Genomic DNA, 18,264 nt, shown 5'->3' on the forward strand with positions numbered 1-18,264 from the left:
TAGTCAATAAAATATGCAAATTTATGTAGAAAACTGCGAGAAACAATCCCGATCCATATAAACGGCTCGGAATTGTTTTGATGGCTCGGCATAGTGCATTCGTTTACCTATTACTGGTCTGACTTTGTATGGAAGCGGAATATATATATATATATATATATATATATATATATATATATATATATATATATATATATATATATATATATATATATATATATATATATATATATATATATATATTTACTCCCAGCGTATGAAGTGAGCCACATATCAAAAGAAATTGCGGTTGAAGTGAGGTCCTGTACAAAGTGAGGTCCAGTATACGGACCTCACTTAGTCAATCAATGTAAGACTTTTTCGTAGACATGTACTGATAGCAAACACTGTTTTTTTACAAAAAAAAGTGGGACCTCACTTTGTATGGTCCACATCAATTTTTAGTTCAGAGATTTTCCGCATAGAGGCGCTGATTTTGGCGTATATTTTCTAACCATGTATATTCTATGCCCTGTTGAATAACTTACGATACACATAGTGAGGACCATACAACTGGCAACATCTGTTCAACCAATCTTTAAAACAGTGGATCGTCACTCGTCGCATAAATTCAAACAGTACAAAAATGTTTAATACTTTAATCATTTTTGAGAGCGTAGGCGCAAAATTTCGGTGGAGTTCTTTTTAAACGCATTTATTTTTTTCGAATCCTGAGATAACTAATAGGTATTTTTAAAAAATTTAAACGCAAAATAGAAGACTACATTATTCCCGAGGGCAGAACTTTAATCCTTTTTGAGAGCGTAGGCGCAAAATTTCGGTCGAGTTCTTTTTAAACGCTTATTTTTTTCGAATCCTGAGATAACTAATAGGTATTTTTAAAAAATTTAAACGCAAAACAGAAGACTACATTATTCCCGAGGGCAGAAAGTCCCTTATAATGAACAAAAAGTTTCTTTTGAATGATATATTTAAAATTAAAAATCAGACTATTTTTTTTCACCCCTGTAACTTATTAAAATAAATATTATAGAAGTTCTCAATGACTTTCGACCATGGATAATACAGTAATATTTCTTTCTGCGTTTAAATTTTTTAAAAATACTTAAGGTTTTCTCAGTATTCGAAAAAAAATGAACGCATTTAAAAATAATTCGAGCGAAATTTTTGCGCATATGCTCTCAGAAAGGCTTAAAATAATATAAATTTTTGTAATCAGTATTTCAATAGTTATTTATGATATAAGTGTTACAAGTACACGTTTAAGATGAGCGACAGCGAGTTCTGCAATTCACATGAGTGCCTTAAAAATGTACTTTTTAACACGCATATCACACAATATTTTTTCTACAAACGTAATTACAGGACAATATCTACAAAAACTTTTACTTGAACTTGACTTACACTCCATTTTTATATTTTTTTGACATTACATCAAAATTGTAGCATAAAGTAGCATTTTTAACGCACTTATGGAGTTCTAAAAATTGCATTTTTAACACGGTTGTAGAAAAAAGCTTTTAAATGAGGTGTCACATGATGTACTTACTTTCCTATTTAAAAAAATCAAAGTTATGCCTGTCACCTGAAGAAGAGGGATCGCGTAAAGTTCAAAACATTGACGCTATAATATACTATGATTATTTTAAAAATCGACCTATCCGAGCGTTTTTCTTATGTGCTAAAAATAAATAAGTTAATAAGGGGGGTAACACTTATTCCAGCGAACTGTATTTGTAACAAACAAAGTAGGGATGGCGGTTGTTGAACAAAAAACCGGTTTTCGGTTATACCGGTTTTTTACTTACGGTTTAACCTGGCGGTTATAATAACTGGTCAAAAAAAGCGGTTGTTCCAAAAACCATTTTTCGGTTTTTTTAATCAAAAGTAAATACTCGATAGGTTATAATGTTACATACATTTATATTGCAATTCAGTTTACTCAATTTTCCTCCCGAAAAATTCCCCAACCAATTCAACCTATAAAAATTTTCCCATGTGCTTTCAAATTACCCTAAAAATGGGCGAAAGTACCCCAATCTGGCATCTCTGATTCGTCGCTCGTTGTAGACGGCGTCGGTGTATATTGCGTTGTCAATTGGGATATTCCCAAAACTCCCAAAAGTGATGATCCTACCGATCTACCGACATGTCCCTAGGATCTATCGAGTTTAAAAAAATATCCAAATGACATATTTTACCTAAGAGGAAACAGTAGCGATCAACAGGTAGCGAAAATGCGTTCCAAGATTGAGGCTGTAATTTTGAATATTTTTTCGAGATATGTGGCACACGTATTCGTAATATAATAAAGAATGGCGGTACAGAGCCCAATTTAAAAAATATATTAATATGTGGAAATTACTCTGTAATTAAATACAATATTAAAAAAACGAGCCTGTTCCCATAGGCGTAACCAGGATGATCCTAAGGGGGGGGGGTTACAACTACTGGAAAGGGGGGGGGTTACAACTACTGGAAGGTCTCTGAGGGGTATGGTGTTAAGCGTATAAAGCTCAAAGTACATCCCAATGGGGGGGGGGGTTATAACCCCCAAAACCCCCCTGGTTACGCCTATGCCTGTACCGCCACTAAGAAGAACAAAAAAATACACTTTCTTCAAATAAACTTTTTTATCCGATGCCTAGATTTTGTGTCATTTTGGAACTACTAAAATTTTTTGTTTCATTAGTAGTTCCAAAATGACACAAAATCTAGGCATCTGATAAAAAATTTATTTGAAGAAAGTATATTTTTTTGTTCTCCTTAATGGCGGTACAGACTCGTTTTTTTTAATATTGTATTTATTTACAGATTAATTTGCACATATTAATATATTTTTCAAATTGGGCTCTGTACCGCCATTCTTTATTATAAACCAATTACAAAAAACTCGAAGATGTACCACAAGGTTATATAACCTTGTGGTACATCTTCGAGTTTTTTGTAATTGGTTTACCTCGAGACCACATTTGAGTAAGTATGGATACTTCTCTTCAAGATTCTTTATTATATTACAAATACGTGTGCCAAATATCTCGAAAAAATATTCAAAATTACAGCCTCAATCTTGGAACGCGTTTTGGCTACCTGTTGATCGCTACTGTATCACCTTAAAAATAAATTCGATAAACCAATTCATCATTTATTGCCATCAAAAAATTTCAGTAGGTAGTATTTTTAACACGTTTGTATAATACCTTTCATTTCCTAAGAATTATGTATTATTTAAAAATTACATAATGGAGATTCCTAATCGTATTTCGGTATTCACATTTCATACAAGAGTCTCAAAGTACTCAAGTATAAACAATTTTTAGATGATTTTGGGAATATCGATTTCAAGCAGATCACTTACCTTTTTATGTAAATATTCATGTGTTTCATAAAAGCTGATGTGACACTTTCGTCCAGTTCTTTATTAGTAAATAAAAGTTGAATTATGGTTGTTTGGGTTAATAATTACTTCGCATATTATTTATAATACATATAGTAGGGGAGCAAAGTATGCTAAATGTGCAGTCACTCGAGCGCTTTGGGGACCTATTGGGCTGTGATTATTAGGTTCTAAAACCAAAAAATTAAGTAAAATTTTCCATTTTAGTGGGGACTTTCCATATTTTAATTTAATTTTCCATTTCCAACACCCGTTTTCTCCGATTATAGCGCCACCTATCCATAATTAGAAAAATGTTTCGAATAAAAGTTGCTTATTTTTACGCAAAGAATCCAAATCTGAAATAAAAAAATAGGAGTTCCTATTTAAGATTTTAAAGTAACCCCCCTCCGTGGGGGTCGTGTTTGGTACCATTCGATAGATTTCAGAAAAAATATTCAGAAATTGTAGTGTATTACCTATAAGAAGTTACCGTTAAGCCGGGTCCAGACTATGTAACAATACATGTTAAATAACAAAGTTTTGTAACTTGTTACAAAATTTTAAATAAAAAAGTTTTAAAACACAGTGTTGTATAACATTTTTCTGGTTATATAGCATGTTTTATGTTATCCAATAGATGTCGGTAAACATCAAAGAAAGTTATAAAACCGCACCGCGACTGATATACACCTAAAAACATGTTATTGAAGCATTTCTCTGGCATAGTACGCGAGCAGCAACCGTTGGAGTCATATCGCCTTGTTCATTCTGGAGTGATTGTGCTAGACTTTTCTTTGCTCTGTTCACGTAGCGTTATTTACGCGATGAAATTGTCGAAAGAACTAACGACTCATTTAATTGAGCTATTTCGTAAGTAACGAGTATTATGGGATTGCTATGGGATGAGCTACATTTATTGATTTAAAAAACAAATAAAAAACACGATGAATAGACTGAAATAGAAGTGAAAATAGATACAGAAACTGTAGTTAAAACTAATGCACGTACGCCTATAACTCAAGCCAACAAAAGAAAAGCAGTACGCGGAACCTTAACAGCAAATCGGTGCAAATCAACTCTAAATTTGACATAAATAATATTCTCTACAGAGCAGAGTGTTCAGACATAAAACCTGTAACATTCACTTCATTCGCTACACAGATGCAGACTGCTTCATCAGCTACTCAAACAGGCACTCAATCATACAATATATCTGAGCCTTTCTATTCCGTCCACTACACCTACATCCGCTACTTCTCCAGCTACACCAATTCAAATAGACAGTGACACTCAATCATGAACAGGTGAAGAAGATAATACTGAGGAATTAAATTTTACAGAAATGTAAAAATTCCTCTCTGAAACAATGAGTAAAAAGTTTGAAAAATATACTTTGCTCATAATATAACTGTTAATCTTTCTCTTACTGGAATTGGCCGATTTCATTTATAAGAAATTCAAAATCAGAACTTTCTATTCTTAAGAAGTTTTTAAAACTGCCATCACATTTAATGTCTCCTGTCGATGGGTCTATGTTATCTCTTTCCAGATCAGCTAAAACCACTACCTATATTTTGCTCGAGCTGCTAATGAAGGACACACCCAAAATATTAATTTAACACACCGGTGTCGCCTCCACAATAATACACAAGCTGCTGTTGCTATGAAGAGATCCTCCATACTTATATGACGCAATTTTATATACTACCTAACCTACCAGCTATCCATCTAAAATGCTGCAAAATTTATGCGCATGTTGTTGTTTTGTTTTTTGTTATATAGTCTGGATACTCATGCTATATTATAACAAGTTACATAACAAAGTTGTACAACATTTACATAGTACTATTGTACATAGTCTAGACCAGGCTTTAAAAGTCCCCGTTTCAGGAAAAAATATTGTCTAAGAGCGATAGCCTAGTGACCTAGTGGGTAGACCTCGGATCTCGGATTCGTAATGCAGAGGTTTCGATTTCAAATCCGGGGTGTGGATCTCCGATTTTCTTTTATTTATTGTTACTGCATTCATGTCTGTAGACAATGTTGCAATCTATTATGAGCACAATAAAAAAATATAGTAATAAAATAATAAATAAATATTTAAAAAAAAAACAAAAAAAAAAATACAATCACTGAAAGCGAAACTAAACAATACGGAAGAAATATAATCACTGGATTCGGAACTGGATATTGAACTGGATAATATTAGAAAACTGATATTATAATATGTAAGCACTACGAGCCTAGTAGGCCCATGGCTTGATGTACTATTCTTTTCCACTCCCTTTTGTCAGTCGCTTTTCTTTCCCAGTTCCTTAAGTTAATTCTTCTCATATCTTCTCTAACTCCATTACTCCATCGTGACCTCGGTCTTCCTCTTCGTCTTTTCCCTACCAATGCACTAGATAGTACTATTCTGGGAATTCTAGATGGAATCATCCTCTGCACATGGCCCAACCATCTAAGTATTTGCGCCTTAATTACTGCTAGTATGTTAGGATCTTGATAGAGCTCAGTTAGTTCCTTATTTGTTCTTCTTACCCATTGTCCATTTAAGTTTTTCCCACCGAAGATTTTGCGGAGTATTTTCCTCTCCCAAACTAATAACAACTCTTGATGTTTTTTTGTTGTGACCCATGTTTCAGAAGCATACGTTACTATCGGCCTTATTACGTCTTGTAAGTTCTTAGTTTTGCTCTTCGTGATATATTTTTACTTTTAACAACCCATTTAAAGCAAATATAGCGCGGTTGCCCGACATAATTCTCTTTTGTATTTCTTCTTCACAGTTAGGATCTCTTGTGAAGACAGTTCCTAAGTACACAAATCTCCCAACTTCTTCGAATTTATACTGTGTTCCCTTCGCTGTTGTCATTGTTATGTATTGCCCCCGAACGAATTGCTTATTTGTCCATTCCATATACTTTGTTTTGCTTCATTTATATACAATCCTTTGGTTGCTGCCCTCTCCTCAAGTTTCATGACTGTTTCTATAAGTTCTATTTTGCTCCTAGCCAAGATTACCAAATCGTCTGCGAATCCCAAGCACTGATGTTTTTTGTGGTAGATCAGACCTGTTCTATTAATGTTTGCTTCCTGTATAACCTTTTCTAGTAATATGCTAAACATTATAGACGATAATGGATCACCCTGCCGCAGTCCTTGTTTGACCTCAAAGCTTTCTGCTATAGTATTGTTTATCTTGACTTTATCATACTGATATTGTTTAAAAACACTAATAATATTGATATAAAATGTTAATCAATTTTATTTATTGTTAGATAAGAATCAAAGTATTAGTATAAGAATCAAAGGTAAATATGATTAGGCGAATGAAGCCTTAGGTTTCGCAGTCAATATCCCAACCACACACACATGTTGCAATCTATTTCAATACGGTTTATAGTACAAACTATACATTTAATATCAAAATAGTGGGATATATTTTTTTAGTTGAGGACACTTGGTCACATTGCATTGTTTCAGGATAAGGTGAAATATCTTCAATAAATGGAAAAAAGCATGTATGTCATATATTATAATACTTTCTATACTCTTAATATGTAGTCTCGTATAAATTTGTAGTGACATGATTTTAAGTATAAGAACAAGAAGCTTGCAACAATTTTCAGAGAAAATAGAAAACTAAAACTATTTTAAAATGATTATTCGAAATAAAACATATGCACATATTCACTGTATTTGCCATCTAGTGGAATAACTGTAAAATTAAGTCAGTAAAAAAGGTACATTAAGTTTAATTAAATTAAGTAAGTCATCTTGTATACTAAAATTAAGGTTTGAAAATTGGCGTTTCAAAATGAAAATCGACAGGGGCAACATTACCTATACTAAAATACACTCTGTATAGATAATTATGTCAATGTTAATAATACTGGATAGAGAATTGAATATCCTTTCAAATGAGCTAGCACACGCCCCTATTCCCTATTTAAAAATAAGGGGTGGGGGAAATGTAAGGGAGGGGGTTGACAAATGACAGATATGTATGTACCTACCGTAAAAACTGTGTTCCCCTTAAATCAAAAGTCGGGCTTTTATATTTATATGTTAAGTTCAATATAAATTTCACATAACTGAACTATCACTGTATCCTCCATTTTGATTATTATTGTTCTCAACTAACGCTATTTTCAAAATTTTTGCTTTCCTATCCATCTTTAATGTAAATTATTAAAAGAATAAAACTATTTCTTTATTAACGCTAGTCTCCGATAAGCCTACCGTGATTTAATGCTGAGGTACTAAAATGTTATAAAATTAACAAACAGTACGAGCAAGCACAAAGAGTCCACATCCTTCTTATAACTACAAGTGACTGAAACATCGAAACAATAATAATTCTTACTGTGTTATACAGAAAAAGGCAGTAGAAACGATTAATCTTTTATTTATCGACAACACTGTATGGTCCTCACTTGATGAGCTGTAAGGAAATATACACGTAAAGTTGTCCTCACTTTGTGCGCATAACGAAAAAGTATATACAGTCTCACTTTAATAGCTGCGTATAATGGCCTCACTTGGGTGGCAATATACTTGAACAATACGGGACACATATACGTAACTTTTTTTGTGTATACTCGTCATTTTTTAATTGCTATTTACTTGTCAAGGTCACTATGAAGAGTTGAAACGATTATGTCTACGTTTTCTACCGGTCCTCACTAAGTGCGCGTAATGTCAGGACCTCACTTTGATATCTGTGCATAAATATATATATATATATATATATATATATATATATATATATATATATATATATATATGCACATATTTTGGTAATGTTGTGTTGCATATATTCCGGCTCTCTAAACATAACTAAGCAAATTGATATTATGTTATGTGATTTCCACATTGCATCTCTCATCTTAAAAATTAATTCCTGAGTCACTTGGCCACCGATTTTAAAAATAGTTATATCGTTTGATAGGTAAATGACTGTTTTTTCAAGTTTTTAGGTAAATGACCATTTTTTATATCGCTTTTAAATAAAAAATGGCGGATTTTTGAAAAAATACGTTGTTGACTTTTTTTATTGAAGCACCCAGTATATTTTTTTGTAGCTTGAAAAAACGGTCATTTGCCTATCCAGCGATATAAAATTTTTTAAAATCGGTTGTCAAATGACTGATCAAATAATTTTTAAAATGAGACATGCAATATGGAAATCACATAACATAATATTATTTTGCTTTTTATTAGGTATGTGATATCCACGTTGCACCGCTCATTTTAAAAATTAATTACTCAGTGATTTGACAACCGATTTTGAAAAACTTTATATCGCCAGATAGGTGAATGACCTTTCTTTCAATTTACAAAAAAATATAGTGGGTGTTCCATTAAAAAAAAGTCAACAACGTTTTCTCCAAAAATCCGCCATTTTTTTTGGTATTTGAAAGTGATATAAAAAAATCAATACATTCAGACAAAACTTTAACTACAATAAAACATTTCAGCGAAAACCGCATTTTTCTATCTTAAGCCGTTTAGAAATTATAGGCAGTTAAATTGGGGGAAAATATAAGTAGACACCCATAGTGGTTAGTTTAATCTGTTTAAAATTGGCTATTGATAGCTTTACCGTTTTAAAAATAATCAATTAAAATTATAATAAGATGCGGTTGAGTGCTCGAATATATGAATTTTACAAATAGAAGGAAGATAAAGACCACATTTATTTATAAATTTGGCCCTACAAAGTACCTACTTTCCTTCTAAGAGCATCATCAGAGGAATTTCGTCAAAAAAGTGAAGCCATCCAGCACATCCTGGAATGTTGCAGACATTTACTTAAAAATAGTACAAATAACACACACAGGCTAAAGAACAAACAGATTAAAATAATTGCTTGGAGCTGCATTATCGGCTATGTTTGGAGGTAAAAATGTTTTTACCATTTTTACCTCCAAACATATCCGATGTATTATGGTCTGCAAATGGAAATATGACGCTTTATAAGAGGTCAAGGAACGGAGGTAAAGGAACTAATAGAATCAAAACAGGTAGAAAAGGATACATGGATTGATTGTCTAAAAAAGCTCTCTAAACAGGAAAAACAAATGACGCTAGGAACGAAACACCAGAAATTACACATACGAAGATGTTATTATAAGTAGATTTGATATCAAGTTTTTTGGGAAAACCTTAATAGAGGTAAGCATACAGAATAGCAGGTATAATAATTAAATGAATAATAGATTGACGTTCAATTACAACAAATCTGGCTAATCGGCTCTGCCAAAGCCATTTTTGAGAAAAAAAATATATATTATTTTCTACCTGAACCACACCACCCAAATACAAAAGACTTTGTAATAAGCTTAATATTAAGATTTTCTCCAATAACTTAATGAGAATTGTACACAGGAAGTTCGAAAGCCACTTGAAAAGCTGAAGAATAGAAAAGCTGCAGAGAAAGACGGAATAACAAACGAATTATGAAATATCCAGGAGCAGCAATGGGAAAACGATTAACAACATAATTAACAAAATTATAATAAACATAGAATATTATTATATATAAATTAGATTAATGGATATCACGGAAAGTGACGGAGTCGAAGAAAGCTTTGCAAAAATTAAATCTAATATCTTAGCATCAGCCAAGGAAGTTCTTGGTGAAAGAAACATTAATAAAAATAAATCGCTTCCAAGGCGCAGAACTCCATGGGTTTGTACAGAAGTAAAGGAAAAATGTAAAGAGAAGAAAAAAGCTTACCTAAAATACATGTTAACTAAGACACAAGAGGCATACGATAATTATAAGGCAATAAGAAACGAAACACACTGGGAATGTTTTTCGAAAGAAATGGAACCTGATTTTTACAGTCTCCAAAAGGAAATATGGCGCTTTATAAGAGGTCAAAAAATGGAAGTAAACTAATTAACAGAACCAAACACATAGAAAAGGATACCTGGATTGACCTTCAAAAAAAAAGCTCTATGCAGAGGAAGAACAAATGATCCTAGAACCCGAAACACCAGAAATTACCGCAAATGAACATATTAATATAAGTACACAGGAAGTTCGAAAAACACTTGAAAAGCTGAAGAACAGAAAAGCTGCAGGTAAGGATGGAATACCAAACGAATTACTGAAATATTCTGCAGCAGCAATGGCAGGACAATTACCAACATTAATTAACAAAATCATAAAACACAATAAAATACCGGAAAACTGGAGAAAGAGCGAAATAATTCTGTTATTCAAAAAAGGAGATAAAAATCAGCCAGAAAAATACAGACGTAATTATCAGCTTGTTAAATACTACCCTAAAACTTACACCTAAAATTTTACAAAACCTAATGAATCGAAGGACAAGTTTAGCAGATGAACAACAGGGTTTTCATACTGGAAGATCGTGTACAGATGCAACATTCGTCATAAAGCATGAGAAATCACTAGAGTATAATAGACCAGCATTTGTATGTCTGATTGACTTGAAGGAAGCATTTGACAGAGTAAGACTGTAAGATGTAATCCATATTCTGTATAATAGAGAAGTCCCCATAAATATCATAAAAACTATTGAAAAAATCTACCGAAATAACAAAATGAAAGTCAGAATAGATAGACAACTTACAGAACATAAAATATAAACATAGGCAGCTGAATAAGACGGGGAGACTCACTGAGTCCTATGCTTATCGATTTAATCATGGATGAAATCATTAAAATCGTCAGCAAAGGAAGAGGATATAGAATGGGAAACAAAGAAATAAAAATACTCTGCTACGCAGACGATGCAATATTAATAGCCCAAGATGAAGATAGTCTGCAAAGATTAGTCCACAGATTTAATATAACAGCAAAATAATTCAATATGACAATTTCATCTCATAAAACTAAAACAATAGTAATCAGTAAGGGACCAATCAGATGTAAAATAAAAATTGTTGGTATCAGTATTTAACAAGTAATGGAAGTAAAATGCCTTGGAATTGCCAAGTTACGGAGACTTGGACAAAGAAGTGAAAAATGAAGTACAAAAAGCAAATAGACTGTATGGCGAAACCGATATATTAACACTGATATGAAGTCAAGAATTTATAAAGCCAGTATTAAGCCAATAATGACATATGCATCAGAAACAAGACCCAATACAGCCACAACACAAAGACTACTGAAAACGGCACGGATGAGCGTACTGAGAAGAATTACAGAAAATCCTCTGAGAGATTGAAATAAGAGTGAAGACAATAAAAGACAATGTAACGTACAGTGTATAAATTAATGGACACTAAATAAAAAAATGGAACAACCACATAACCAGAATGGGGGAGACACGTGTGGTCAAAATAGCAAGAGATAAATAACCAATCGGTAGAAGAACAATCGGCCGTCCGCGCAAAAGATGGAGTGACAACCTTCCATAGAGGTGTCAATCCGCCAATGAACAAGCAGAGTTGCTTATAAAGAAGAAGAAGAAGAATAAACAACTTTATAAAACACAATAAAATTCCGGAAGAATAAAGAACGAGCTAACTAATTCTACTATTCAAAAAAGGAGATAAAATCATCCAGAAAAATACAGAGGTAACTAATTGTTAAATACTACCCTAAAAGTTGCAGCTAAAATTCTACAAGGACTAATGAATCAGAGTATAAGTTTAGCAGATGAACAACAGGGGTTATGTACTGGAAGATTGTGTACAGATGCAATATTCGTCATAAAACAAATAACTGAGAAATCACTAGAGTATAATAGACTAGCATTTCTATGTCTGATTGACTTGAAGGAAACATTTGAGAGAGTTAGGGCCGGTTGTTCGAAAGCTAATCAACAATGATCATTATTAAATATTTAATTACTGTCACCAAAACTGTCAATGTCAACTTTATTTGGGTTGCTGAAAACATAATTAATTACAATTATGAGATTTATTATTAATTATGTTAATAATTATTGTTATATTAATTGATTATAGTATCAGAATTGTAATTAATTATGTTTTAACAATTGACATTGACAGTAATTAATTATTTGATAATGATCATTGTTGATTAGCGTTCGAACAACCGACCCTAAGACTCAAAGATGTAATTTATCTACTGTACAATAGAGAAGTTCACCTATAAATCATAAAAACTATTAAAAACATCTACCAAAACAACAAAAAGGAAGTCAGAATAAATGGACAACTTACAGAACCTATAGACATAGGCAGCGGAATAAGACAGAGAAACTCATTGAGTCCTATGCTCTTCTAGTTAATCATAGATGAAATTATCAAAAGATTCGGAAAGGAAGAGGATACAGAATAGGAAACAAAGAAGTAAAAATACTCTGTTACGCGGACGACGCAATATTGATAGCCCAATATGAAGACTGTCTGCAAATATTAGTCCACAGATTTAACATAAGAGCAAAAGAATTCAATATGACAATTTCATCTCAGAAACATAAAAACAGTAATTAGTAAAGACCCAATAGATGTAAAACAGAAATTGATGGCATCAGTATTGAACAATTAATGGCAATAATATATCTTAGAATTACATTGTCCAGGTACGGAAAATTGGACAAAGAAGTGATAAATCAAGTACAACAAGAAAATACATTGACAGGGTGCTTTAATATTCCGTTGCATGTGTTGGTAGTGGAAAGAAAAGAACTATATGAGAAAAGTAACCTTAGAGCTCACTATCGCCAAGAGAACACAGGACAGAGAAAGGTCAAGTAAAAGATGGCAGGAAGAATGGAACAAAACGGAGCATGTGGCACAGTGGACAAAGATACTGCTCCCGAACCTAAAAGATTGGGTGGACTGTGGTGACAGGCGACTGGATTATTTCCTAATGCAGGTGCTCACAGGACACGGGTGTTCTAGAGCCTACCTCTGTAGGTTTGGAAAGGCTGACACTTATTAATGCTTATACTGCATACACCCGGACACTGATACACATACGATGCTAGAGTGCAACATATGGACAGTAGAAAGGAACAGAATGGAAAGACAGGTGTTTATTTTGTGACAGTGAGAGAGATGATTGAGAGAATGATTGAAAGTAAATCTGGTTGGACTAGTATATACAACTATATTCGTGTAGTGATCAAGAAGAAAGAAGAGGAGGAAAAACAGCTGTACCAACGGTAGGGGTGAGAGGGAAATATATTGTAAGTAGAAGGTAGAGGGAATAAGTTTTGATAAGAAGCGAATAGATGAGTTTAATTTTGTGAGACAGACTGTGTGGGAAAGAAGCTCTAATAAAAAGAAACTAATAAAAAAAAACAAAAAACAAAAAACAAAAAAAAATAAACGAAAAAACGAACAGAAAAATCCAACTTTGGGACCAAAAAAAGGGGGAAACGGGGAAAATGGAAGGGCCTCCATGCTGACAGTCTGTGGATAAATAATGAAGGTAAATTGCTTCGGAAGCGATGTCGACCTTGCAGCGGCCATTCCGCTTTCGGAGCTCTGAATGACAGAGGAGTTCTGGTTTAGCAGATAGAGCAGTATAAGACCAATAATGACTATAAATCAGAAACAAGATCCGATACAGCTACAGAATAAATACTACTGGAAACGGCAGAGATGAGAGTACTGAGTAATGAAAAGTATTACAGAAAATACGCTGAGATATCGAAAGAGGAGTGAAGACATTAAAAGAAAATGTAACGAACATTGTACAAGCGAATGGACACGAGATGAAAAAAAGAATGGAATATAGGAAATGTATATGATTGAAAAGATTACAATGATTATGAAAATTTTTTAAAAGTTAAGGACAATTTTTGTGGCAGTATGTAAAATTGAAGTTAAAGATTAAAAGATTAGAGGTGAGCCCATTTGATACAAAAATAAAAATTAATGTTGAAACAGGTGTAATGATAAAATAAAAATAAAAAATTAATTAAAACAAAATTAAGAGAAGAGGATATTGATCCTCGTATAATTTTCTGCATTAACGACTGAGTTTAAATGTGAGAACTGAAATTGAATGATAAATGCTAAGAGACAAATAAGGGATTTATTCGGAAATACAAAAATTGCAGAAGACTGTAATGTAAATTCAAAGGACAAGTATAATAAGAGAAAGAGATGGAGTGAAAGAAAAAGGGGGATATGAGGGTTGAACTGAATAAAAATAAAGAAAATATTGTTTTCTCTATTGATTATCCTTTTAGCCTCTGAAAATGTATGCACATTTACTTTTCTATCAGATAAAACCCTTCTAATGCAATTTATTTGCATTTTCCGATGTAAATGCATCGGTGGGCCGTCCAGTTAGTACGTGGTTCATTCAGTGCACCAAAATTTGACAGTATAGTCCGAAGGAGTATTAGTTTTCTAATGTTTATCCAGCTTTTCCCTTCCTTATAAAAAATGTGTTTCGGGAAAATCTAGATAGCAAGAGGTCTGTAGAACGGCCCAGGAAAAGGTGAAAAATATGCAGTCGGAGAAGATCTAGAGACAATGGGAAATAGAGGCACAGTAGCGACAAACATGGAAGGCAATGGTAAACGCGGCAAAGACTCACAAATAGTTATAACGCCATTAATGATAATAATTTTCTTTTGTTTTCTTCGCCGTTTTACTCGGTTTTCTTCCTATGAGTCATTTTTCCAAATACATGAATTTTATGCCGCTGTGCTATCAAAAGTATATAATAATAATCTGTGTATCGCACTAAAATTTCATAAAAATATTTTAACCTTTTAGTTAATATTAATGATGTATTTAATAAATTATTTATTTTTAGGGAATAAACAACGGTTCCTGTCAACTTGCTCCAATAACCACAAACATTTTTTCCTTGGTGTGGCAGAAACCATCGTTGAAGACTTAATATTTAACATTGAGTATTGTACTTGAAATTTATTTTTTGTCCAAATTTATTGTATGTAGAATTAATTAAACACGTAGGAATCTTGTATGTGTATAAAGAGTCAAATAAAATATTACCAAAACCACAGTCATTTTTACTTATCTGAAACCTTGTTAGGATCAACAATTTAAGGGGGAAGTCTACTGTGACAAGAGAAAAAACAGGCCGATTTTCCGGATTTTTTTTCTAACAAAATATGACTCGTGCATTAAATTAAATTAAGCCGTCATCTTTACTATATATTCAGTATTTTCAAAAAAAATTTCAAGTCGAAATATTCAAAATTGGCGTCGTGGCACTTCTTCGAGCGCAGGTCCGTTTTTTAGGTGCCCAAACGGTGTACATGAAATCTCACGTCTGGGTGATCCGAAACAAAAAACAAAATACGGTTATCATCTATATAGTATTGACTCTCGTCTGACGGAGAATTTTGTCGATAAAAAATTTTGGCGCCGAAAAAAAAATTATTGAAATTATTTTCTATTTTTTTCCCAAATTTGATGATATTATTGTTTATAACAATTAAACAAAAAACGATATCAAAAAAAATCTCAGTCAGATGATAGTCAATACTATGTAGATGATAACCGTATTTTGTTTTTTGTTTCAGATCACCCAGACGTGAGATTTCATGTACACCGTTTGGGCACCTAAAAAAAACGGACCTGCGCTTGAAGGAGTGCCACGACGGCAATTTTGAATATTTCAACTTGAAATTGTTTTTACAAATACTGAATATATAATAAAGATGACGGTTTAATTTAATTTAATGTACAAGTCATATTTTGTTAACCCGGGAGTAGTCGCGCTCACTTCTGTAACGTCGATAGTCGCGTGTGAGATTCTATCTCAAAATACGAATTTAGAAAAAATTTTTATTTTGTACGATTTTTATCTACTTTTTATACTGAAAATATATATTTCTAACAATTTTATTAAAAAAACCTGTGTTAACGGCCACCTGCCAACATCGGCCACCTGTCCTAACGGCCATTTTAAAAATTTCCCAAACCAATTATATGAAGACTACAAAAACTGGCAACATCGTCCACCTTTCTATATCGGCCAATAGTTCTTTCATTTTTAGTGGCCGTTACTGACAAATTTTACTGTACAGTAAAACCTGTGTTAACGGCCACCTGCCAACATCGGTCACCTGTCCTAACGGCCAGTTTAAAAATTTCCCCAACCAATTATATGTAGACTACAAAAACTGGCAATAGCGGCCACCTTTCTATATCGGCCAATAGTTCTTTCATTTTTAGTGGCCGTTACTGACAGGTGTTACTGTATTACGAAAAAGGATGAAATGTGTGATTCTATCTGACGGCGCGACTACCCGCGGTTAAAGCTAATTGGCTCTCCCCAAAGCCATAAATTCCACAAAAAGAAGCAGAAGAAGAAAAAAATTCCTACGCATTACTACACCCTTCCTCGAGGCACTTACGAAATTTTTTCAAAATTGCAAAATTTTTCATCAAGTTATCGCGAAAAAGGATAAAAATTGAGATTCTATCTCACCGCGCGACTACTCGCGGGTTAAAAAAAAATTCGGAAAATCGGCCTGTTTTTCCCTTGTCACAGTAGACTTCCCCCTTCAAAAAAAAAGAATAGACGATCGCCAGGTACTGATGGAATACCTAACGAACTGCTAAAATACGGTGGTCACAAACTCACTAATAGTCTCACAACATTGTTTAACAAAATCTTAGACAGAGCAGAGAGACACAACCTTAAATTTTGTGGATATATAATTTATAATGCACCACACCCTGATGCTGAAAGGCATGCTAGAGCAGGTGCAGCCGTTATTATTCGAAAAGGGATTAAACACTCTCACCTTGCTAACATAAAAGAGCCACACCTGCAGGCAGCATTATCATAGAATATTGGCTTGGACAAGTAGCAATATCTGCAGCATATCTTCCACCAAACTATCCACCGAATAAAGAATCATTTACTAATTATTTTAATTCACTTGGTAATAGATTTCTTGCCGGTGCTGACTATAATGCAAAACATGTGAGTTGGGGCTCTCGACTTTCTCCACCAGGTAGAGGTAGAATCCTTTTTCATGTGATACAGGAACTACATCTCAAACACTTATCTAGTTACACACCTACTTACTGGCCCACTGACCCTAGTAGACTTCCAGACTGTCTTGACTTCTTTGTAAGCGTTTTTGGAGAAGGCTATCTAAATATTGTACCAAATTATGAAATTGCTTCAGATCATACCCACATAATAGCGACGCTAAATTCAAGATTTTTTGAGAAGGAACGTCCAGCAAAACTGCACAATTATAAAATCAACTGGAATGAGTTCAGGGAAGAAATACATCAAAAAATAAACCTTAATATTTCTCTCAAAACAAAAGAAGAACTTGAATTGGCAGTATACGAATTTACTACACTTCTCCAAGAAGCTGCTTGGAATGCCACTCCAGAATGTAAAGATACACAGAATAAAAGAAACAATCCTATTAATATAAGAAATCAAATTAAAGAGAAGAGGAGACTAAGAAAGATATGGAAAAACACAAGGCAGCATCAAGACAAAATGAACTACAATAGAGCCGCAAGACAGCTGAAAAATACAATACTACAGCACAAAAACTCGTACATCGAAAATTATTTTCAAAATTTAACACCAACAGCAGATACCGATTATTCACTTTGGAAGGCCACAAGGAAATTAACAACCCAGTAAACACATATCACCATTAAGAAATCCAGATGGCTCATGGTCGAGAAAAGATCAAGAAAATGCAGAGGCATTTGGAAATATCTTAAAGAAGTTTTTCAACCTGTACCCTCTGTCAGTGCTGAAGAAGATGAGGCTATCTATGAAAGTCTAGCAACAATCCAACAGCCAAGTGAGCAAATTAAACCAGTAATAAAAATAGATGTAAAAAATACTACTCAATATAGATTAAAAACCAAAAAAGCTCCTGGCTATGACCTTATAACAGGAACTATGTTAAAAGAGTTACCAGATAAAGGTGTAGTTATGATAACACAACTATTCA

The 18,264-nt window shown here is 33.3% G+C and overlaps 1 protein-coding gene across 3 annotated transcripts in view; it reads left to right on the forward strand.

Moving 5' to 3' along the window:
* The window catches only part of LOC114331506 (corticotropin-releasing factor-binding protein), a 553,233-nt gene extending 537,915 nt beyond the window's left edge, over positions 1 to 15,318 (forward strand). For all 3 annotated transcript variants that reach the window (XM_050648639.1, XM_050648641.1, XM_050648640.1), the window contains one exon: positions 15,111 to 15,318. In XM_050648639.1, the coding sequence (XP_050504596.1) occupies positions 15,111 to 15,117 (7 nt within the window). In that variant the 3' untranslated portion in view covers positions 15,118 to 15,318. The remainder of the gene's footprint in view (positions 1 to 15,110) is intronic.
* Positions 15,319 to 18,264: the final 2,946 nt, after the last annotated feature.

The sequence above is a fragment of the Diabrotica virgifera genome, chromosome 4 (assembly GCF_917563875.1).
Source record: "Diabrotica virgifera virgifera chromosome 4, PGI_DIABVI_V3a".
Lineage (NCBI taxonomy): Eukaryota > Metazoa > Arthropoda > Insecta > Coleoptera > Chrysomelidae > Diabrotica > Diabrotica virgifera.